We start from the raw sequence: 22,782 nt of genomic DNA, 5'->3' as shown, positions 1-22,782 counted from the left end.
CTGACCAGGTGAAAGACCAGCCTCTCCAGAGTGTTGAAGTTAGCAGGGGGGAGCTCGTCCAGTTTCTGGTAGACCGCACGTAGCTGTTCAGATTGCTCTGGCAACTCTGCACATGAAATGACAGTGTCAAATACTTTGACATACTACTAAAGTACTTCAGGTGCCTAATTTAGCTTGATTGGCGTGCAGGGTGGACGAAGGACTATTCTATTGAATCCAGTGTATTTGGCAAGCTAAATCCAGTGTACTTCAAGTATTTGAAATTGATTTCTCCGGCATCTCTCTTAATGAAAAACACAAATGGAAAGATACTTCTTGAACTTCACATAACAACTCTTTTTTTTTTTTTTTTGCTACGTTGTGCCCTACTGAACACAGCCCACCAGACAGACTCACCCACAGCAAGCAGGAAGTCGTTGTAGAGGCTGAAGGTAAGGAGGGGCTCAGGCAGCTCTCTGAGCCAGCGTTTCATCAGACCTGTCACCGTGTGGATGGAGTAGTTCTCAAGAGCTACCCTCTCTGGGTCTGACAACAAATACATTTGTCTTGTGTTAGTTTTTTTTTGTGATAAACATTTTACTAATAAATTGATGAATGTAGAATTGAAAAACAAACATTACTTTGTGGTAAATGCTGCAATTACCAGTATACTACTATAGTGTGTGAATGTAGTGCCTTTATTGATTGACCAACAATTAGTACAGTTGAATACAATAAAAAAAGGTTTTGTTGATTGTACTAAACCAAAAGGACATTCAGGGTTAAGGTAGAGGTCTTACTGGTCCCCAGTAGCTGGTGCAGTTCCCTGGCGTGGCAGGCAGAGCCAGACTTGCGGTAGATGCCCTCTGTGTACAGACCGTTCAGCTCCACATGCTCCAGCATCATCTGTACCACCATTGGGATTGGGTAGGTCTTACTGGTCAGAACACACACCTGTACCCCAAAGTGCAGATGGCCAGGTACCCCATCGTTCTAACACACAGACATAGACGTACACTGGATCAAACAATAGTCCAGACAAACTTTACTTGGTAAACTTTAAAAACACTTGACCACTGTAGTGCTGCTTACCAGCCTGGCGCATCGTGTTGAGCAAGCGTTGATGATTTTGGAGAGGCATTTCTTGTGACATATCAATTTGCAAGCTAAACGACCAAACAGGGGAGACAAGAACAAAATAGTAAGAAGAAATGTGGAGTCTGTTCTGATGTTCTAATTCGGGGTGATGACAGCGAAGCTGCAAGCTAATCTATTGTTTTGACTGGAAATCTTATTTTTTCTTATATTTTTCTTCCACCTTTGTCACAATATCTCAATGCCCAATTGGTTAAAACAAAGTATACTTTGGCAATACACATGCAAGTGACACTTTCCTACGGCATAATTCCATGTTCATGTCCCTGGTCTTTTGAATGGGCTTGACGATTATATCATAAAATTCATGAAAATGCGGTCATATTGTAATGTATACGCCGGGAGTCAGGAAACAGGTGCAGAAGTTGATTTTAATATAGAACCGGGGTGATTATTGAAATACAGTTTGAAGAGGTAGGGTTTCAGATGTTTTCGGAAGATGGGCAGGGACTCTGTTGTCCTAGTTTCAGGAGGAAGCTGCTTCTACCATTGGGGTGCCAGGACAGAGAGCACGCGATCACCAACACTTGACAACTGAGGAGTGGAAAAACATTGCCTGGTCTGACGAATGCTGTTGCGTCATGCTTATAACAGAGTCAGGATTTGGCGTAAGCAGCATGAGTCCATGGACCCATTCTGCCTGGTGTCAATGGTACAGGCTGGTGGCGGTGGAGTACTGGTGTGGGGAATGTTTTCCTGGCACATGTTAGGTCCCTTGATACCAATTGAGCAACAAACGTTTCCGAAACCTTGTAATCCATGCCCCGAAGAATCCAGGCTGTTCTGGAGGCAAAGAGCGGGGTCTGACCCGGTACTAGATGGGTGTACCTAATAAACTGGTTCTTCTATGTTCTAATTTTATGTTCTAAGATGGTGAACAACAGAGAGTGTTATCTGTAGGCTACTCACCGCTGCACATGTAGGCCTTCTCCATGCCCCAGATGTAGGAACCACACAGGTCACAGGACTGCATGATGTTCACCTGGTACGTGCTGAACATGTGATCTAGAGGGCTGTTGGGCTTGAAACAGTATAACACACATCAGATAGGGAGAATAACAAGTGTGCGTATCTCCACGCAAATCTCAGACCTTGCGTACGAACAACTTCAAATGGTTGATCAACTGTATTGGAAGCAAATATTGTTCTTTGGGGGAAATTGTGGTTTTTGATGTACAGGAGTTATAATAACAGTAGGCTAATAAAAACATTAAAATGTAGCGCTAATGATAAAACAGATGAATTTGCCGTTGGTAAGATAATCGCATAGCAGCATGTCGCCTAATATATTTATTTTACTTTTATTATATAGGCCTAAATCATAATCATATTGCAATGCATGTCTCTCCTTTTCTGACATGACTGGTTTATTCCCACTCCACAATAAATATTAGGCTACCATTTATCCATTGCTCATTCAATAGCCAACCATGCTCGAAGGTAAATAGACCGTTAGCAGTATGGGTAGGCTACAGTATTGCTGTGCGATAGGAGCGTGACATAATAGCCTATTTAATCTCAGAGCCTATACTAAGGCAGGAGATAGAAACACAATCATGTATTGATTAACAAAATATTGAACAACAATTCGTATTTTTCATAGAAGTGTGAGCAGCATTTACTTTTAAATTGTTCAATAGACAATCCATCTTTCAGAATGCACTTGCTATAGGCGGCATTTATTTTTTGTTTAAAAAAGTCCCTGCAAAAGGTCAAAACATTCTGGCCACACCTCTACAGAAATGTGATCAAAATTGCCATTGCGCTTTCTTTTAAACTGTCATGGCCCTGTTCCAACATCTCCAAATCATTCAGCAAATGAGGGAGTTTTTGTTACCATAAAAGGTGAATGGAGGGCGTTTTCCAGGCAGGGTTGTAACGCTTGTTCACGAGTGTATAAATCAGTGGTGGAAAAAGTACTAAATTGTCATAATTGAGTAAGTAAAGATACCTTAATAGAAAATGACTCAAGTAAAAGTGAAAGTCACCCATTAAAATACTACTTGAGTAAAAATCTAAAAGTATTTGGTTTAAAAAATACTTAAGTATCAAAAGTAAAAGTATTAATCATTTCAAATTCATTATATTAAGCAACCAGATGGCACAATTTTCTTGTTTTTATTTATGGATAGCCAGGGGCACACTCCAACAGTCAGACGCCATTTACAAATAAAGCATTTGTGTTTAGTGAGTCCGCCAGATCAGAGGCAGTAGGGATGACCAGGGATGTTCTCTTGATAAGTGTGTGAATTTGACAATTTTCCTGTCCTGCAAGCATTGAAAATGTAATAAGCACTTTTGGGTGTCAGGGAAAATGTATGGGGTAAAAAGTAAATAATTTTCTTCAGGAATGTAGTGAAGTAAAAGTAAAAGTTGGCAAAAATATAAAAAGTAAAGTACAGATACTCAAAAAAACTACTTAAGTAGTACTTTCAAGTATTTCTACACCACTGCTAGAAATATAGTATGGCTCTGATTTATCAATGAAAACGTGTGTATATATATGGAATAAAACAACTGCGTGCGACAGTTTGCTAAATTCCAATAATTTGTTGTGCATGTAAATCCTAGAATCTCCACATGCCAGAATTTAGTGAGAAATGTATGCACGATTAATAAATGAGGCCCCTGGACCATTAATCTGGGTTTACTTAGACAGTGCTATTCAGGAGGTTATCATCAGACAATTTAACTTACACATTTGCTCTTTTTCCCTCTCTTTGTCTTTTTCAGGGTCTGCAACACATTGAAAAGTAGATCAGACGTAGAACAATTGCACATCTGTGAACCTCTTAAAATTACACATACCGCTCTTTTAAACTTTCAAAAGTGTATACTGCTCAAAAACAAATGTAAAAAACCAAACTGTGTTGCGAGCGTGTGTGTGTATATGTGTGCGCATATATCTTTCTATGTGTGTTAGTGTGCGTTTGTCTGACCATTCAGAACTACCTTGACCGGCCCAGCCTCCGCTCGTTTGATCTCTCCCCGTATGAAGCCATCCAGGACGGACTGGAACAAGTTGACCACCGACTTGACCTCAGTCTGCTGCTTGGCTTCGGCAAGACTGGACACCCGGTTCTGGTAGCCCTTCAACAAGCCCTTGTAGCTGATGTGGGGCTTCTGTTGGGAGAGGACACAGGGGAGAGGACAGGGTTAATGAAGAGTGTGGGGGTGATATGATGTACAGTACAGCACATCCCAAATCTTTACACCGGTGCTGTGCCAAGAAACACTGAGAATAAAGAAATAAAAACCTGTACACAGTATTTGCTGCTCCAAAGTGCTTTATAAAGCACTTATCGTGTGTACTCCTGGCCCTAACCAAGCCCTATATACTATTGATTTGGCATCCTTCTCAGGCAGTGAATGCCAATCTATTTTAAAACCAGTTTCAAGACACCCTTTCAAACTTGGTTAATTACCCCCATGCATAGTTCCTTATCAAAATACCTAGAGCTCCATAAAACAAATCTCTGTTCAAGGTGCCCAGGTCAGTCCGGTGGATAGACTTGTATACTCACCGAGACGGAGTACATGCCCTTGATGGTCTCTCTGAACTGCATGGTGGCTGTGAGAAAGATGCTCTCTGTCGCTGACAGCTCCTTTGCCCTTGTACGCAGCTCATTTACCTGGAGTGATGGTGGGTGTGAGAAGTTACATGTATCTCTACATTATCTCTCATTATCTATCATTCGGGGCAGACTGTGTTCAGATCCTCTGACAAGAACTGGTAACAGTCGGTATGTTCTAAAGATGCAGTGCATGAACATGCGAGTAACAAAGCACGTGAAGGAAAGAGTTAGTGCACCAACTCTGTGGATGCCTATGGCGCCATGTCTCAGTGTTATTAGTACACATGTGAGTGTGTCTATGAGTGATAGAGAGAGATGGTGAATGAATGACTGGGCGATCTTAGTCAGTCAATAACTGCTCTTGAAAAACTTTGAAGACTTTAAAGTTGACTAAAACACATCCTAATAAACCAATAGGCTATACAATACTAAGATATCCCCGGTTTGTTCCTTTGTATTTACAATACTCTCAGATTTTTTATAAAACAATATGCAGTTGCAATAGGGCTAACTCCTAAGTCTGCGGTGAATGCCAGGTGAGTGAGACAGGTGAGTGCGAGACCGGTATCCCACCTGGTTCCCCAGGAACTCGTCCAGGTGTCGGAGCTCGTTGGTGTCAGTGATCTCCCGTTCCAGAGAAGCATTCCACTGCTCAGAGACTCGAGTGGCTCTGCTGATCCCGACGGTGGGGTTACGACGCCGCCCGCTGCCCTCGCTCGACAAGGAGTAGGAGTACGGGGAGGAGGCAGAGATGGCTGTAGGTGAGGGAAGGATATGTGTGTGCTTTTAGATAGAGGGGACACGTGGTTGAGATTATACCATTGACCACTAGATGGTAGTAAAGAAGAGACACACGATTTCAAAGCACTAAAATTGTTTCATCATAGCACAGTAATAGGGCTCTATTTTAACAAAACTAACGCAATGGTAAATCTAAAAGCAGGCGGTAGCGCTATATGTTCAGGGGTGTGTCAGAAATATTTTTGCTATTTTCACTATCACAATTATCGGCGCACTTGCTGGCGTTGGCGTGAAAGGGCTGGGTTTTGATGAATAAACAAGTTGTGGGTGTGTCGAGGCTTGGCCACTCACTGGCCAATCAGAACATGCTCCATGGCGAAATATGTTCTTGCTTCAGGTTGTGTATTTACAATCTTTTATGTATTGCCTTGGAATCAACTCCAATTTCAATGTAAGTCCGTTATAGTTTGTTAAATGGCTAACAGAAACTAAATGTAGACCTATCCCATCTTTGCTAAACTTGAACCCATTTTCAGTCCACATTGTTCTAAGTAATTGCATGGCTTCAATAGCATTCACTCTGATATAGGGGCTAGGCCTACTGTAAATTGCCTTATGGCTGAGCATGGACATGCCAAAAAAAAGCAAGATTAAATTCATTATTGATAAGGCCTAAAAAGGTAACGAATAATTCTAATCAAATTCTAAACAAAACAACAACTTGTTTTAAATAGGCTATGTCACACTTACAGGTACCATCATTTCTCCCTTTGGGCATATAATATTAAAACAACACAGACTATGGAGGGTTTTACGCACATCCAAAACGGGACCTGCATGACTAAAATAATGTGGGCTTGCCTACAATGAATAGATAAAAAGGTTAATGTCAGCTCACTGTTTTACTCCTCTCAAACTTGATATTTTAATAAAGCTTTGGTGATTAAGATTTATTTCCAAGCGGTCTCAGGAGTTAAAACCTTTATCAACAGTCTTGACTACTTCGCGATTGCATTCGGCAGACAAAAAAAATCAAAAAATAATTGAGAGGGGAGGCTATGCTTGGCTTTTCATCAAATAAAACGAAATGGGAAAAAACATTAGGTTTTTGGTTCTAAATATGAACATTAGTCTACTCTTGCTCCATGCGCATATGGGCAGTGTGCGTCACAGCTGGATAGGCTGAGTTTCCGCTGTCAAAATTCATGCCATAACCAACTGCGTTACCGCTAAAACCAACTTTTGGTTGGTCTTAAATATCCCTATCAGCGCTGCCTGAAATTAGCACCTTGGATCATATTTTTAAGGACACACCTCAAATATTTCCACCCCGTCCATCTGAGCGAAAGCGAGCTGATATAAGACAGGTAAAATTGCGTTTGACACTAGCGCCACCTTTATGTTTACCGAAAATAGAGCCCTAAAGATGGAAAGCACAGTGAGCAGTTTGCGGGACTACTACCTCCTTTTTCAGATTGTATATTCTCATTAGTCAGCTTCCCATACTCAGGTGGCTGAGAGTCTTTATTGGGCCATTTCTTCATAATCTTACTGAAAAAGCCAAGCCTGTGGAACACAAAGGGTTAACATTTAACCATGACAAAGAACATAGTATCATCTCCATTCAATATACAGGAAATAACTAAAAAAACTAATCAATTATGGTTTACAGCCTCCCGTGTCCCGGTTGGCTGAATGGCCTTTACTTCTCAGGTGTGGTCGGCTGGGATTGGCTGTAGTCTTTGATGATTGAGCTCTCATTTGTCTTCATGGCTGGGAGGCTGAACCGTCCCACATCCGTGGTAATATCTGAAGATTTCTGAAACAGAGATAAAACAATTACTGAACATCAAAGATTATATGACATGAGACAACAACCATGCTGGGGGCAAATCAGATGCATCATTATTAACCGGTAACATGTAGGGAATGATGGGGCCTAGAAAGTATGAAAATATTGATGAACAGAGATGTCATGCCCTTCCACAGTGTCTGTAGGTGTAGCACTAGCACTAGCACAAAACTCCCAGGCCCAGCCACACCAGTTAGTTAGTTCCAATGATATATACCCTAGATAACAGATAGGGGGTGATGTTTTGAAGCCACTGCACAGCCATATTTGTGCTCCTCCATTGTAAAAAATATTTTGGAAGCTATAGAAATGCCTTTAATGTCTACATTCGTTTTTTGAGAAGTATATTCTATTACAGACAACTTAAAGCTAGAATCCTTAGTTGCTACATACATTTTTGGACTTATAAATTAATGATATATACCTATTGATTCTTGAAGAATATACCTTATAAATGCCTCATGAGCTTAGTTCAACTGTCGTACCCCATCAGAATCCAACATAAGCTTTTTTTACTTCAATGTTTGTATACAACGTACATGTAAACAAACTGTACATCCTCAAAACACTATTTTTTTTACCACATGGATGGCCAGTCGTTGCATCCATAGCTCTGTCTATGAATTTGAGTTGTCTATGAATTCTCCAGGCCCATCCCTCCGCTTTTTTATTGTTTTAACTGCGGATTCTAGCTTTAAAGCATTCTTTAAAATTATATTATGTCAAATGAACATAAAAATAAACTATAAAACATATTCCTTTAAGTATAATTTTTTGGAAAGTACTAATGTTACTGTCCCCACTACAACAAATAAATACCTAAATACATGTATTTTGTCCTTGAAACATTTGATTGAAATACTGTAGAGTACTGCACCTTCTGAGGAGTACCAATATGGCGGCCGGTGGCTTCAAAGCCTATCATTGACCAATACATAGCATCATCAATCAAGGGTTTGTATAAATCATTGGTTAGTCCCCATTCCCCAGCAGGAGCGCCTGTCTGCTTGCAGCCACCACACCCATAGCCGAGTTCAGTCTCTCCACCTTCCTTCTCCCTGAAGAGTGTGCTCTTACAGTAGACTCCCCACATGGATGTCAAAGGAATGGACTGGGATAAAGGAATATGGTGGAAACTCCCTCTTAACCCATGTTTACACCTTCAGCAGCATCATGAGCCTAACCTCTGCCTGACCTATGACCTTTTTTGCTGTAGCCAATTGAGCGCAGCAATGAACATCACAGACTACAATATTAGTTATCGTTGTGTATCTTGATTGGCACGGACCCATGTGTTATGAGAGGCTATAGTTTGTAGAACAAAAAAACTATTCTCTCTCTACCAAGAGGGGATACACACAAGGACAACTGTGGAACTAGTCCCATTACTACTGCCATAACATTGAACTTCTATCAATGGGATGTGAACTGTACATGGTTTTGATGATGGTGTTGTCTAAACATTGTGACAAAAAAGGTCAGAAACAAGCTGCAGCAGCCAGAGAGCCATCCAGCCACTGTGTTTAGGTGGCAGAGGATGGTCCATGGTTGTGACTAGCTCTGTTTTCTGGGTCTTTCCCAGGCCTGAAGAAGAGAAGCCAGTCTATAGACCCCGCAGAACACTGTAGAACATTGCAGACCCATCCAGCTGGGGACTGTGAGACGAGGTGAGATGAGATCCTGTCTTAACATACACAAAGCCTGCAGTGCATGCACAGCAAGAGAGTAATTCAGCGTGCAGTGCCAGGGCCCGTAGTAGTTTTCCATATTCAGGCCGGTTGGTACCTGGACCTCAGGTTTGCGTGGACGGAAGTTAACCTCTGATTGGCCGGACTGGCCCATGCCACTGACCCCCGGTGGGGGGCTCATGGGGGGGAGGGGGAAGGTCCAAAATTCGCTCTCCAAGGAACTCTTAAGGTTAAACATCAGCCCGCTGCGGGCGTAGGCTAACCTCCGCTTGTGATTGGGCCGCTTGCGGGAGCGCACCCTGACCTATGGTGGCCAGGAGAGGTCAAGAAGCACTGGTGAAGTGAGGTGAGGGACTGAGAGACCCCTCACTGTTCAAGGGTTGTGTTCAGTAGGAACAAAATGGGAAAAATACATTTTGAAACAGGCAGTAGCATGTAGAATTTTCTTAGTTAGAAAGTTGGTTATCAGAAGGTGTACAATGTAAGTTTACTTTTAATCCGTCTATCGGAATATTTAAAGACATGGCATATGAGGGTGCAGTGGGTTGGACTCATCAATACATTTAGAAAAAACCTTTACCTAAATGAAAATTTATATTTTCTTTTACTTCATATGTCGATGTTGGGGTGGTGCTGGAGATTATGAATATGAAGTTGAACATTTTTGAAATGTCCCTTTAAAAATGGGAAATGATCCTCCATCATTAAGACAGTGGATGAATCAAATGCATTATTATTTAAATATTGAAAAAATGTGGGCTACAGATAAAATAGAACAATTGGCATAAAGTATAACAAGCCCAAGAAATATACAAAAATAAAATAAAACATTTAATTATGAGAACAAAAAAGATGGGTATGGATACTGTGGGAACATGTATGTTTGAGCAAGTATGATGTCATTGATGTTTGTTGAAATTGATGTATGTCTGAGTTAATAATAATAATAATAATATGCCATTTAGCAGACGCTTTTATCCAAAGCGACTTACAGTCATGCGTGCATACATATTATTTTTTTTGTGTATGGGTGGTCCCGGGGATCGAACCCACTACCTTGGCGTTACAAGCGCCGTGCTCTACCAGCTGAGCTACAGAGGACCACGAGTTGGTGATTTTTGTCTTTATTAGTCTTTTTTCTTTATGTCGAAGGTTGGGCATTAAGTCCCAGCCAACGTCATGTCTAGTTTAGTGGATCCATTTCTGTAAAATGTTAAATTGTCTATTGCTGAATTTTAGTTTTCCGGTTCTAAAATGTTTTCCCGCTTCGTGCCTACTGACCAGCTGAAGAGTGGGATCCATCCATGTGTGTCAACAGCATTAGCAGGGGGTTAGGACATACAGTAACAACACTTCACAAAGCACGTCACATAGCATCTTAGCTACCTGTGTGTGTGTGACATGTAATGAGGCAATAGTGTAATAGAATAACATTAATGACAGTCACATACAGTATAAGAGACCAGTACCTCAGTAGCAGAGTGATGTGCTGTGATACGTAATAATGTAATAGTGTAATAGGAATAATGACATTATGAGAGAAGAATACCTCAATAGTACATCGCTACGGTGTAGGAATGAACAGTAGTAGAGTAGCAGTACCTCAGTAATGGAGGAAGAGCTGTCTGAGCCTGACCCTGAGGAGCTGAACTTGGACACGTTGTCCAGCGAGATAGACTTCCATTGGTTCCTGAGTTAAGAGAGAGAAATATGTCAACTGTAAACTCTTTGTTAGAATTCAAGACATTTCTATAAGATACTGATGAAAGATAAATCAGAGAATGGGGAAAGAAAGATAACTTCATGTATATCTACCTAGTGATCCGAGATCATATTGAGGGGGCATTGAAGGGTCTTAACATGTATGGTTGAGAGAAACACTAAGACATGACATAACCAGTGATGTAGAGGTAAGAAAATAGAGGTAAGAACGGCTGATTGCCGTTCGCGGTGAGTAAAGTAACGCTCCCTATACTTTCAATGCCTTTTTCCGCAAAAGGTGGGTCAACACTTGCGCAAAATAAAAAAGGCGCGTAAATAGCGTTTACCCTCCACTACACCACTGGACATAACATTATGATAACATGACATAATATGTCATACTGCAGCAATCCCTCCATGCGTTTATCCCTGGGCCGCTGGATCTCAGGGTTGGAGTCTTCCGGATGTCCTCCCTCCCTCCTGCTCTTCCACCTCTTTGCATGCTCCTTGATGTCCTCCATGTGGGAGTAGCGCTCCAGGTTGCGTGTGTAGTGGGACAGGCTGGTTAACGCCCCTTCTCCGTCCCTGTTAAAAAACATAATATGGATTGGATTTATATAGTGCTTTTCCACCCAGCAAAACACTTTACATTGAATAATAACAGATTCATAGAATATTTTTCAGCAGGTGCTAAAAGCTCTTTTAAAATTTGCATTGGGGTGGGTGGGAGACTGGGAGCTCACTTCATCCATTACCAATATGTAGAGAGCAACCACCTGGGGGATGCCACTGCCATGGCAGCCATTCTGCACCATAAAGCTCACCACACATCAGCTATCACAGTGGATAGGTCAGAGGTGAAGGATGGGGTGAGCAGGACAGAGGTGAGGGATGGGAGAGAATCATACAGTACCTGCCAGCCTTGGGGTCCAGGGGAAGGGAGAGAGGTATGTTGAGAGGAGGCGGAGAGCCTCTACCCTCTCTCTTCTCCGACTCAGTGTTCCTCTGGGTGGCTTCCTGTCTGCTAACCTCTGGGCCTGGTTTGGGGCTCCTATTGGGGCTGTGTTCCAAACTGTGCTGCCTCGTCAGCTCCTTCCTCTCCAGGCTTCTCTGGTGCTGGGTCTGGAGCTTGGGTGGTAGCTTGGGCAGGGGCTGGGGCTTGGACTGGGGCTTGGGCTGGGGCTTGGAAGGGAGCTGGGGAGGCGAGGGCTTCTCTCCCTCAGCCTTTGAGCTAGAAGTAGGGTCAGAAATGTGTCCTGGTCAGAAGAACTCAGGGCCCTGAAGTTCAAAGTTGTATAACTTTATTATACATTTTTAGGTTAGAAAAAGACGAGTCTTAGTACCCGTTTCGACCTTGTTTGTTCCTGATCAGTGTCTGCATCTTCTTGATGCTGTTCCTCTTTCTCAGGTAGTCTGTCCTCTTCTGAGAGCCTCGCCACGCTGCCTGGATCACTGTGGCCGCACGGCATTTGTTGTCCGCCCGGAACGCCCGCCAACATCGCTATAGGAGAAGATGAGATCAACTTTATTGTCCCTGAGGGGAAATTTGTCTAGGACAGAGTAGCCGCACCACTGTAAAAATACATGAATCTTACCCTACCACACAGAGGCACAACCTTGGCAGAACTTTTTATACAGTGCTCTCTGAAAATGATTTTACAAGGGCTGGGATAGGTCCTGTACACATTGTTGTGATTTTAAGCAATAGATTCCAGTGTGATCATGGTTTCTGCCATATAGGTACAAACCTGTATTCTGATGGCGGCGTCTTTCTTGTAGAGGAAGTGGTTCCTGATGAGACAGGCCCTGAACCAGCGCTGCAGGATGATGATGTGACGCATCACTTCCTTGTTCAGGGTGTCCTGGAGATGCTGCTTCTCCCTCCCCTTCAGGAACACCTGGGAGATAAAGGAGATTTAGATGGGACTACATGTTTAAGATAAACCTAAATAAAGTCAAATTATGCTTTCAGTTGTTTGAGCAAGAACTACTAATCACTTTTCAGCTTTTCTATGGAGGCTTTAATGTAAAGTGTTACCTTGGTTTTCCCAATCTGGTATGTGCTCGGTCCTAGGCCCATCTTCTGCAGCAGATTAGCTATGTTCTCTGGTGCTGTGGTTGGTTCTTTAGGCAGCAGCACTTTGAACTGCTCTAAGAACTCCTTGAAGGTGAACTTGGCGTTGTAGCCAGACTTCTGGATGCGTACCGTCTCCAACATGCCTGTGTACCTCAGCTGCTGTTGCACCAGAGCATTGTCAAACAGCATCTCCTTCTACAAGGAACACAGAGTTGCATCAGTGAATGCATTAAACAGATAGAAATTCTGTCATCAATACTGACTTTAAGTCTCTCTGGATATAAGCGTCTGCTAAATCAGGGGTTTTCAAACCGCTCCTCGGGGACCCCTGACTTTCCATGTATTTGAACTATTCCAGAGCTAGCTCACCTGATTCAACTTGTCAACTAATCATCAAGCCCTTGACTAGGTGAATCAGGTGAGCTAGTTTAGGGATACAACAAAATTGTGATACGTCTGGGGGTCATCAAAGAAATGTGAAAACCACTGTGCTAAATGACCAAAATGTAAAAAGGGTTGGGGTCAATTCCAGTCAATTCAGGAAGTACACTGAAATTCCAATTCTCTTCAATGCATTTAAATTAGAAAAATTCGGAATTGGAATTTGGTTTACTTTTTTAACTGAAATGGTATTGACCCCAACCCCGGTAAATACTGTATCATCCTATGTCTTCCCTTACGGAAAAACCACATTAATTTCACATGTTCACATGTGAAGTGTTTCAAAAACATGTTTTCACATGTGAAATTTCACGTGAAATGATGCGATTTTCCACATGTGAAATCGTGTGGTTTTTCTGTAAGGGATAGACATAGACAATCTTTATAAATTACATGTAACCCTACCTTCTCAGCATTGGAGCGGATACAGCGGATGAAGAAAGGCTCTGCTTTTCCCACAGTCTCCAGCAGCTTATTGAGAGACGCCTGCAGAATAACATTACAATATATCACACCAGTCAGTGGCGTGTGTGTGTGTGTAGTCTTCAGGAGCTTATTGAGAGACACCTACAGAACAACATTACAACATATCACACCAGTCAGTGGCGTGTGTGTGTGTGGTCTTCAGGAGCTTATTGAGAGACGCCTGCAGAATAACATTACAATACATCACACCAGTCAGTGGCGTGTGTGTGTGTGTAGTCTTCAGGAGCTTATTGAGAGACGCCTACAGAACAACATTACAATATAGCACACCAGTAAGTTGAGGTAATGCTGTTTACAGCTCCCGTTAATGATATTTAATGGAGTTTTAATGACACACACACAATGCTCAGACAAGCTCATTGTTCTGGTCAGCTCTCAGTGGGAGGAGGCTGGTAGGGGTGTGTGTGACTGCATGTGGTCCTCTGTAGCTCAGCTGGTAGAGCACGGCGCTTGTAACGCCAAGGTAGTGGGTTCGAAATCCGGGACCACCCATACACAAATAAATTATGCACGCACGACTGTAAGTCGCTTTGGATAAAAGCGTCTGCTAAATGGCATTTTATATTATATTATGTGTGTGTGCATGCTGCCTGCGCGTCTGTGTTGGGGAAGCAGACCTGGAACTGAGCGCTGATGCTGGGTGGTTTCTTCCTCTGGTGTGGGTGGAGCAGAGAGCGGGAGGTGCTGTGATGGAGCGTCAGGCCTACGATGTGCTTCAGGGACCGAGAGTTCATCAGATTCTGTAGGATGTACCACATCAATCAATCAATCAATCATCATCACACATTGTTACACTACTACAATGACACAGTATTGTAATATGGTTATAGATGGGGCCAGGAGACTGTCCTGTCCATGTGAGCTGTAAAGACAGTACAGAAGTAATGTAAACCAATAAAAAGACCCAAGAAATCACTTCTTTGATAATGGCAGCTACTAATACATTACCTTAGGAATGACCTGCTTGTGCTTGCTCGCCTTGCTCTTCCTAAGGGAGAAAAGACAGAGAGATGGTGGTGAACTGGATTTTACAGGCAAGATAGATGAAAGTTATTATGTATTTATGGCTTGAAAATGATAGCGTTGGCTACAGCAGGCTAGCCTTCAGCATAGTTTCTTGTTGACAATGTACAGTATGTAACATCCTATCAACAACCTGCCTCCTGCTTTTTCCCCACCAGTCCACTTACTTCCTTTTCTCGTAGTTGGCAAAGACGTCCTCGAACACCTCCAGAGGATTGTCATCGGACCGATCGAATGAGAAGTCCAGTAGGGAGCTGTGGCTAAAGAAAAATGTTAGTTGAATTGAATGACGCAATCTCTATTGCACTCCACACTGCCCTTTCCCACCTGGACAAAAGGAACACCTACTTGAGAATGCTGTTCATTTGACTACAGCTCAGCGTTCAACACCATAGTGTCCTCCAACCTCATCACTAAGCTGCTAAGAACCCTGGGACTGAACACCTCCCTCTGAAAATGGATCCTGGACTTCCTGACTGGCTGCCCCCAGGTGGTGAGGGTAGGCAACAACACATCCGCCACGCTGACCCTCAACACGGGGGCCCCTCAGGGGTGCGTTCTCTGTCCCCTCCTGTACTTCCTGTTCACCCACAACTGCGTGGCCGCGCACGACTCCAACACCATCATTAAGTTTGCCGACAACACGACAGTAGTAGGCCTGATCACCGACAACGATGAGACAGCCTATAGGGAGGAGGTCAGAGACCTGGCCGTGTGCTGCCAGGACAACAACCTCTCCCTGGACCAAAAGGCTCCTGAACAGCTTCTACCCCAAAGCCATAAGACCGTTAAACCGTTAATCAAATGGCTACCCGGACTATTTACATTGACCACCTTTATTATTTATTAATCTAATTTGTTTTGCACTAATTCTCTTGCACTGGCTCTACGCACACTCACTTGACTCTGCCCACGCACTCCCACATACTACACTGACACACACTCTCACATACGCTGTTGCTGCTACTCTGTTTATTATATATCCTGATTGCCTAGTCACTTTTACCCCTACCTACATGTACATACTGTATTACCTCAATGACCTTGTACCCCTGACTCGGTACTGGTACTCCTTGTATATAGCCTTGTTATTGTTTTTATTGTGTTATCTCCTTTTTTATTTAGCAAATATTTTTCTTACTTTTTAACTCTTCATTGTTGGGAACGGGCTCATAAGTAAGCATTTGCAAGTCTACATCTGTTGTATTCGGCGCATCTGACCAACAAACTATGATTTGATGTGTTTGGCTGGAACAAAAACCTGCCCCCACATCAGCCTTCTGTGGATACGATAGCACACCCCTGGACTAAGGCCTTCTGTCTCTTCTCTTTAGATGAAGGTGAAACATGCTCAACTATAACGTTGCAACAGTAACGAGTGCCAGCCTCTCTCCTCCTACCTGGACAGTCTCTGCAGAGCTGAGCTCGGTCTCCTATTCAGTTCCCCTATAGAGTGACTGGAGGTGCGTTTCGCCAGACCTGTAGAGTACACAGTCCTCGCCATGTTAGTCATCTTATCATCGTCACCATAGTGTAGTAAGTCACATCTCAAGAGACTCATAACCTGACCAGAAAAAAAAATAATATCTTGACCAATTACAGTTATAGGCTAGTTATATGCTACTAAAAGGTTTTCTCTGGCCCGGCCAGTTCATGTAAACATGAAAACCCCTGATTGGACAGGTCTAGGAGAGACGGTATATCGAAAGAGCAGCCTACCTGTGACTGCCCGGCGGCTTCCGGCCTTGTTGAAAGCCGCTATGATGCGTATGGTGGCCCGGAGGATGCCCCATCGGAACACAGCCACTGGGTCTGACCCAATCAGCTGACGCATGAACGCCCGCTCGCTGCTACGTAGCAACGCCACGATGTCCGGACGCATGTGTTCCGTGTTCTTCTTCCGGAAATCCTGATCGTGATAAGGAGAGGAGGAGGAAGGGAAGAGGGAGAGAGAGGGAAGGAGAGGAGATGAGGAGGGAGAGGGGTTGAGGAGGGAGAGAGAGGGACACAGGGAGGTAGAGAGGAAGAGGAGAGGGATGGAGGAAGGAGGAGATGGAGAGGAGTGGGAGAGACGGACACAAGGAGAGGAGGACGACAGGATAAAGAAAGGGTCAGAAGGAGGACAGTTAGCTGTGTGATGTCCTTTCGACCGACAGTGTAGACTAATAGGTTGCTCCCCTTGCCTTTCTGTACCTTGATCTGGTATTTGACCGTCCCAGCGAAGTGTTGGATGACGAAGGCTGGTAACTTCACTGTGGTGGGGACGAAGTACGGGTTGTCTTGATGCTGCTGCTTGAACTTGTCCAGTAGAGTGTCATCCGTGGCCTGAGGGAGACTAAGGACACAAAGACTGGGTTAGGTAAAAGCAATAGAGGAAGCCTCTTTTCACCTGTCCACTTCCTCTAAATCAGTGCTGAAGTAACTACAGACTACTGAAACACAGACCTTGCAGACAGGGCCAGGAGTTTCTCCTGACCATGTGACCTGACTAGAAACACTCCTGGGCCCTAGTTTAAGGTTGAAACTCTTGGCCCTCCTAGACTTACTTGCTCTCCTCATCAAGTAGGTGGAACAGCCCAGTGGGTTTCTGGCTGATCAGATGGATACAGCCCAGGTTGTCAGTGTAGTCTATGGTGCTCCAGCTGATCCCCTCTGCCTGGTACTCCTTCTGGAATAGATGCGTGAATAGATGGATGGATGACTAAATTCATGAATGACTTTATTAATTCTCAATTAGAGATGATTTAACTTCACATGAAGGTACCCTTTTATGGGGTGAAGGGTTTATAACGCATTCAGTTGTGCAACTGATACGTATCCCCCTTTCCTTTCCCTTATAGAGCTCACCTGCTCCAGGTTGAAGATGTGCTGGTTGAAGTAATACTGTAGTTTCTCGTTGGCGTAGTTGATGCAGAACTGTTCAAAGCTATTTGTCTGGAAATCCTCAAAACCAAATATATCCAGGATACCTATGGACAAACACTAAAAGAAAATGAATAATCTTCTTATGAATTTTGATAATTGAAAAGTAAAATGCGTAATAATAAAAGTAATGATAGATACACAATGAGTAACTAAACAGCAGTGCTTACGCTATGTAACCACTTTTCCTTTACTAATCCTTCTAAAGCTGGGTTGAAATGTTGTCAAACAAATGCAGGGGCAGCACTTTTGACTGGAAGTGAAAGTTACAGATTGTGGCGTTAAAGCTGCAGTGAAAGGGTTAGGGTAGGGGTTGTCTCTGGGTTAGGGTTAGTACAGTGAATGGTAGTCTTACAGAGACGGCCTCCTCCATGTCTCGTCTGTTGAGTAGAGCGTGGTTGATGTGCAGGACGATCCAGTCAAACAGAGAGCTGTACAGAGACATGGCCATGGAGTCCCGCGCTGTCACAGCCTAGGAAGGACAATAACACGACAATGATCGTCACAGCCTAGGAAGGACAATAACAAGACAACCATAGTCACAGCCTGGGTAGGACAACACCAAGACAACAGTAGTCACAGCCTGGGTAGGACAACACCAAGACAACCATAGTCACAGCCTGGGTAGGACAACACCAAGACAACCATAGTCACAGCCTGGGTAGGACAACAACAAGACAACCATAGTCACAGCCTGGGTAGGACAACACCAAGACAACCATAGTCACAGCCTGGGTAGGACAACACCAAGACAACCATAGTCACAGCCTGGGTAGGACAACAACAAGACAACAGTAGTCACAGCCTGGGTAGGACAACACCAAGACAACCATAGTCACAGCCTGGGTAGGACAACACCAAGACAACCATAGTCACAGCCTGGGTAGGACAACAACAAGACAACCATAGTCACAGCCTGGGTAGGACAACACCAAGACAACCATAGTCACAGCCTGGGTAGGACAACACCAAGACAACCATAGTCACAGCCTGGGTAGGACAACAACAAGACAACAGTAGTCACAGCCTGGGTAGGACAACAACAAGACAACAGCAGTCACAGCCTGGGTAGGACAATGACAAGACAACGTTATGGCCTATAAGATAACAGCAAGAAACACCACAAAAAAGGCTGCAAAGCCAACAAGAGCCATATAAGTCCACAACACCAGGGCACCAATTTTTTTCTGACCACACATGACCTGACAAGGAAAATCTCCAGATCCTGGCTATAACTACTGTCTGGAGTTTTCCCTCTCATGTCATGTGAGATAGAAAAAGGAAAATAAATGTAACTGGAGTTAGAACCCCTACCTCTTTGAGAGTGTAGTGTAAAACTAGTTTGTCATTGGCTGTTTTTTGTTTCCTCTTGGTCAAAGCCTCCCCCAGCAACTCCTGTTTGACCTATGAGAACAGAGCAGACTGTCAGTTAACGCAGTGTACAGGTGTTCCTCTAAGCAGGTGAGACTAAAGATTGATTGATTCCTCTACCTTGAGTAGGTGAGATAATAAAGATATTGATTGAGTGATAGATTGATGCCTGTACCTTGAGCAGGTCAGACAGGGTTGAGAGGACGTCTGCTGGCCCCGCCTCCAGCTCCTGGCCATCTTCTGATTGGGTGTACGTCACGTTGCCCAGATACAGGATGGCAGAGAGCATGGAAAATATCCTACACAGACACGCACAATTATTATACAATACACCTTTTTTACTGATCATATCCTGCACAAGAAAACATAGGGCACAATACACCTGGATAACAGTCTCACACACCAGGACCGCCACTCACTGGCTAGTAGGAGTTATTGCATCATCCTTATTTCAAGGACACAATACACATATACACACATGATCATTTACGAGCTACCATATAATTACATAGAGAAACAACCCCAGTAGGCCACCAGGTGAGTAACAAAGATCTACTGTTCCACCTGCCACACCCTAAGACCATGATCAGATGTCTGCTGCTGAAATGTTCCCTGCATTTTTCTCCTGCTAGGACTGACAAGCTCTAACCTGCTGTGGCCATGGGGGAGAGAGAGGTGTAATTCTTGGAGAGTTGTAATGTTAAATACAGACCGTTTTAGTTCCATCAGGTTTGACTGTGACAGAAAAAGAGATATCATCAGGGATCATGAGAGATGACAAGAGTATGGTACAGGGGACGTAAACAGGAGAGGATAAGGTTTCTGAGATAAACTGGTTTATAGAGATCTGGCGCTCTCTATTTTGTCATTATCTCAGTCTCCCTCTGTCTCCTTCACGCTTTCTCGTTTCGTTGCACACGCTCTGTCTCGCTCCCCTGAAGAGTTAACCCTAAAAGTATCCATACGTACTGTTTTTTAGTGGAGGGCAGGAATCCCACCATCTCCATGGCCTGATGAAGCCTCTTGAACTCATGTCTGAGATCCTCAGCATCTTCTAAATGAAAGTTCTCCTGAGCAGAGTGACAGAGATAATTAATTGAACCAAACTTTTAAAAATGTCAATCCACTTAAAACATTAAAAAAAATAGAGAAAATAGAGAGACAATTGAGAGAAAATAAAGAGAAAATATGAAGACAAATATGCTTTTAGCATCTGTATTGCTGACCTAGAGTACAGGCTTACAGACTGTTGTAACTTTAATGGGTTACAGAGCTAATGTTTACAGTGAATTCATTGAGCTATTGAGTTATTTACATATGTAAGACTAATTGTATTAGAATTCATGTGATGGAGGTTGAGAGAACTATGTACATATTTCTGTTGTATTGGTTAGTATTGGATTACGCTATTGACTGCAAGTACCAGAATGCCTTGCGACAGGAAGTAAGAAAAACGAGAACGCGCCAGTTATGTACAAGTGATTATCCTGGCTTTCGCTAGCAACTTTATTTTATTGTTTTTAAAATCTAAAGCAGTAAAATGTAACATGAACAAGTATTATTACTAAAAAGAAGCTTTCATCTCACAACCGACGTCCCGAGTCATTACTTTGAAGATAGTTATTCTATACAGACAGGTATTACCCTGATGACAGACAGACGTGCACTAACAGATCATAATGTAACAGTCAGAGCCACATGATAGGGCAGTTTAGACTAGAGATGAACTCTGACACTAAGTCACCCTATTCCCTACATAGTGCACTACTTTTTATCAGGGCCAATGGCACCCTATTACCTATATAGTGCACTACTTTTGATCAGGGCCAATGGCACAATTCCCTACATAGTTTGCACTACTTTTGACCAGAGTCATATGGGCCCTGATCAAAAGTTGTGCCCTATATAGGGAATAGGGTGCCATTTGGGACACAACATTAATAATGAATACAGCAATACAGTTGAGCTCTCCAGACCAGGCTTTCGTATGAAAAGTTATACAAGTAATGACTTCCATACAGTTGAAATTGGAACTCAACTGAACTGGTGTTTACCCTGTGTTACTGTGTGATTGTGTGTGTCTGTGTGTGTGTGTGTGTGCGCGCATATGTGTGTGTACCTGTTGTAGGTATGTGTATTCTTCAGGCTGCAGCAGACTGAACTCCCTCTGCTCCTCCTTGGACGCTCCCACCAGCAGGTAGTAGAACACATGGTAGTTCCTGGAGGTCAAGGGTCAGAGGTCATACTGTGTGTGTTTCAGTCAGAAGCCCCCACCAGCAGGTACTAGAACATGTAGTAGTTCCTGAAAGTCAGATGTTAGAGGCTATACTGTACTGTAGAGAGGGCCAGGAGTTTTTTCTGACTGCATGACCTGACCAGGAAAAATTCCAGGCCTTAGTTATAGGCAACAACTACCGTAAGGCTCTGGGTATTTCCTGGTCAGTCAAAACATAGGTCCCCAGTCATACTGTTAATCATTAGTGTATATATAGTGCATGAATCAGTAATAAACATTGTAACTAATTGATTCAAATGGTGTGATTGTGTGATTCGTCCTGTGTTTTGTATCATATTGTACAACAGCTGATGAAACTAACACTGTAAAAGTGTTACAAATAAAAAAAAATCGGTGTTATTTCCTAATAGCTGCTTGTTGAAAATACAATCTAAACAGGACCTTCTAATCAGTAGGTTTGCATGGGTGGGAGTTTCGGCTTTCCTGGTGACATCACCAGGCGGTAAATTGGTTAATAGACCAATAACAAAGAGTTCAAACCTCTCTGCCAATAACAGCCAGTTTAAAGTTTTCCCCTCCCCACTCAGACCACTCCCAGACAGTCCTAGCAAAACTCTTGCATGAGAAATTGTTTTTCGCTAAAAAGCGATTTTTGTACAGTAAGGTACTTAACTGTTAACCAGTAATTATCTGATATTGATATAAAAAGGCTGCTTTGGGCCTTTAAAGCTGGAATCATAAATGGTGAAACCGCCACATCTGTTGGGGATATTACAACAACAAAGTTACAGCAAACAAATACAATTTTCCCCCACCCCTCAGACATCATTGTACGCGCGATAGAACAGCAGAATATGTACAGCAGCGCCGTTTCCCCTAACGTGGAGTCCATCTTTAAGTGTTTCCATCATTAGTTTCCATTTTGCAGCATGAGAGTAATGTACAGCGGTGCTATCACTTATACCTTCTCTATGCTTTTCCGCATTCCTTGAATTAAAGTCTACTTCACTTTCATATTAAGTTACACTTCAGACCAGGGTTAAACTTTAAATAAGGGGACCTAAAAGAATAACAAGGAGCTCATGCTGTGTGTGTGGCATTAACCTCACAGCCTGTGAAAGTCTCCCGAGTGGCGCAGTGGTCTAAGGCACTGCATCGCAGTGCTAGCTGTGCCACTAGAGATCCTGGTTCGAATCCAGGCTCTGTCGTAGCCGGCCGCAACCGGGAGACCAATGGGGCGGCGCACAATTGGCCCAGCGTCGTCTAGGGTAGGGGAGGGAATGGCCGGCAGGGAGGTAGCTCAGTTGTTAGAGCATGGCGTTTGCAACGCCAGGGTTGTGGGTTCGATTCCCACGGAGGGCCAGTATAAAAAAATAAAAAAATGTATGCACTAACTGTAAGTCGCTCTGGATAAGAGCGTCTGCTAAATGATGTAAATGTAAAGTAAGAAGCAGAAAATTGCTTCAGAGAATAGTTGATGTGATGCTCCTATGACAAATGAAAAGCTTCTGTACAATTCATGATCTGAGATTGAG

General features: G+C 43.2%; 1 protein-coding gene across 1 annotated transcript in view; it reads right to left on the bottom strand.

Annotated features, from left to right (window-relative positions):
• LOC311146888 (unconventional myosin-IXb-like) overlaps positions 1-22,782 on the bottom strand; it is a 57,562-nt gene that overhangs the window by 7,709 nt on the left and 27,071 nt on the right. Inside the window, exons 5-36 of the mRNA XM_084183505.1 lie at positions 21,131-21,230; positions 19,981-20,081; positions 19,187-19,310; positions 18,955-19,044; positions 17,996-18,112; positions 17,566-17,700; positions 17,265-17,386; positions 16,912-17,053; positions 16,438-16,627; positions 16,119-16,197; positions 14,886-14,978; positions 14,644-14,683; positions 14,313-14,435; positions 13,615-13,695; positions 12,730-12,963; positions 12,440-12,589; positions 12,035-12,192; positions 11,605-11,922; positions 11,094-11,276; positions 10,593-10,680; positions 9,088-9,294; positions 7,157-7,269; positions 6,913-7,016; positions 5,283-5,464; positions 4,659-4,766; positions 4,087-4,257; positions 3,832-3,870; positions 2,044-2,155; positions 1,072-1,145; positions 780-972; positions 397-525; positions 1-106 (exon numbers count right to left, since the gene is read on the bottom strand). Of these exons, the coding sequence (XP_084039631.1) occupies positions 1-106; positions 397-525; positions 780-972; positions 1,072-1,145; positions 2,044-2,155; positions 3,832-3,870; positions 4,087-4,257; positions 4,659-4,766; positions 5,283-5,464; positions 6,913-7,016; positions 7,157-7,269; positions 9,088-9,294; positions 10,593-10,680; positions 11,094-11,276; positions 11,605-11,922; positions 12,035-12,192; positions 12,440-12,589; positions 12,730-12,963; positions 13,615-13,695; positions 14,313-14,435; positions 14,644-14,683; positions 14,886-14,978; positions 16,119-16,197; positions 16,438-16,627; positions 16,912-17,053; positions 17,265-17,386; positions 17,566-17,700; positions 17,996-18,112; positions 18,955-19,044; positions 19,187-19,310; positions 19,981-20,081; positions 21,131-21,230 (4,206 nt within the window). The remainder of the gene's footprint in view (positions 107-396; positions 526-779; positions 973-1,071; positions 1,146-2,043; positions 2,156-3,831; positions 3,871-4,086; positions 4,258-4,658; positions 4,767-5,282; positions 5,465-6,912; positions 7,017-7,156; positions 7,270-9,087; positions 9,295-10,592; positions 10,681-11,093; positions 11,277-11,604; positions 11,923-12,034; positions 12,193-12,439; positions 12,590-12,729; positions 12,964-13,614; positions 13,696-14,312; positions 14,436-14,643; positions 14,684-14,885; positions 14,979-16,118; positions 16,198-16,437; positions 16,628-16,911; positions 17,054-17,264; positions 17,387-17,565; positions 17,701-17,995; positions 18,113-18,954; positions 19,045-19,186; positions 19,311-19,980; positions 20,082-21,130; positions 21,231-22,782) is intronic.

This window comes from Coregonus lavaretus, assembly GCF_964263955.1.
Source record: "Coregonus lavaretus genome assembly, chromosome: 19".
NCBI lineage: Eukaryota > Metazoa > Chordata > Actinopteri > Salmoniformes > Salmonidae > Coregonus > Coregonus lavaretus.
The sequence above is the reverse complement of the archived record's forward strand: the minus strand, read 5'-3'. Positions and strand labels throughout refer to the sequence as shown.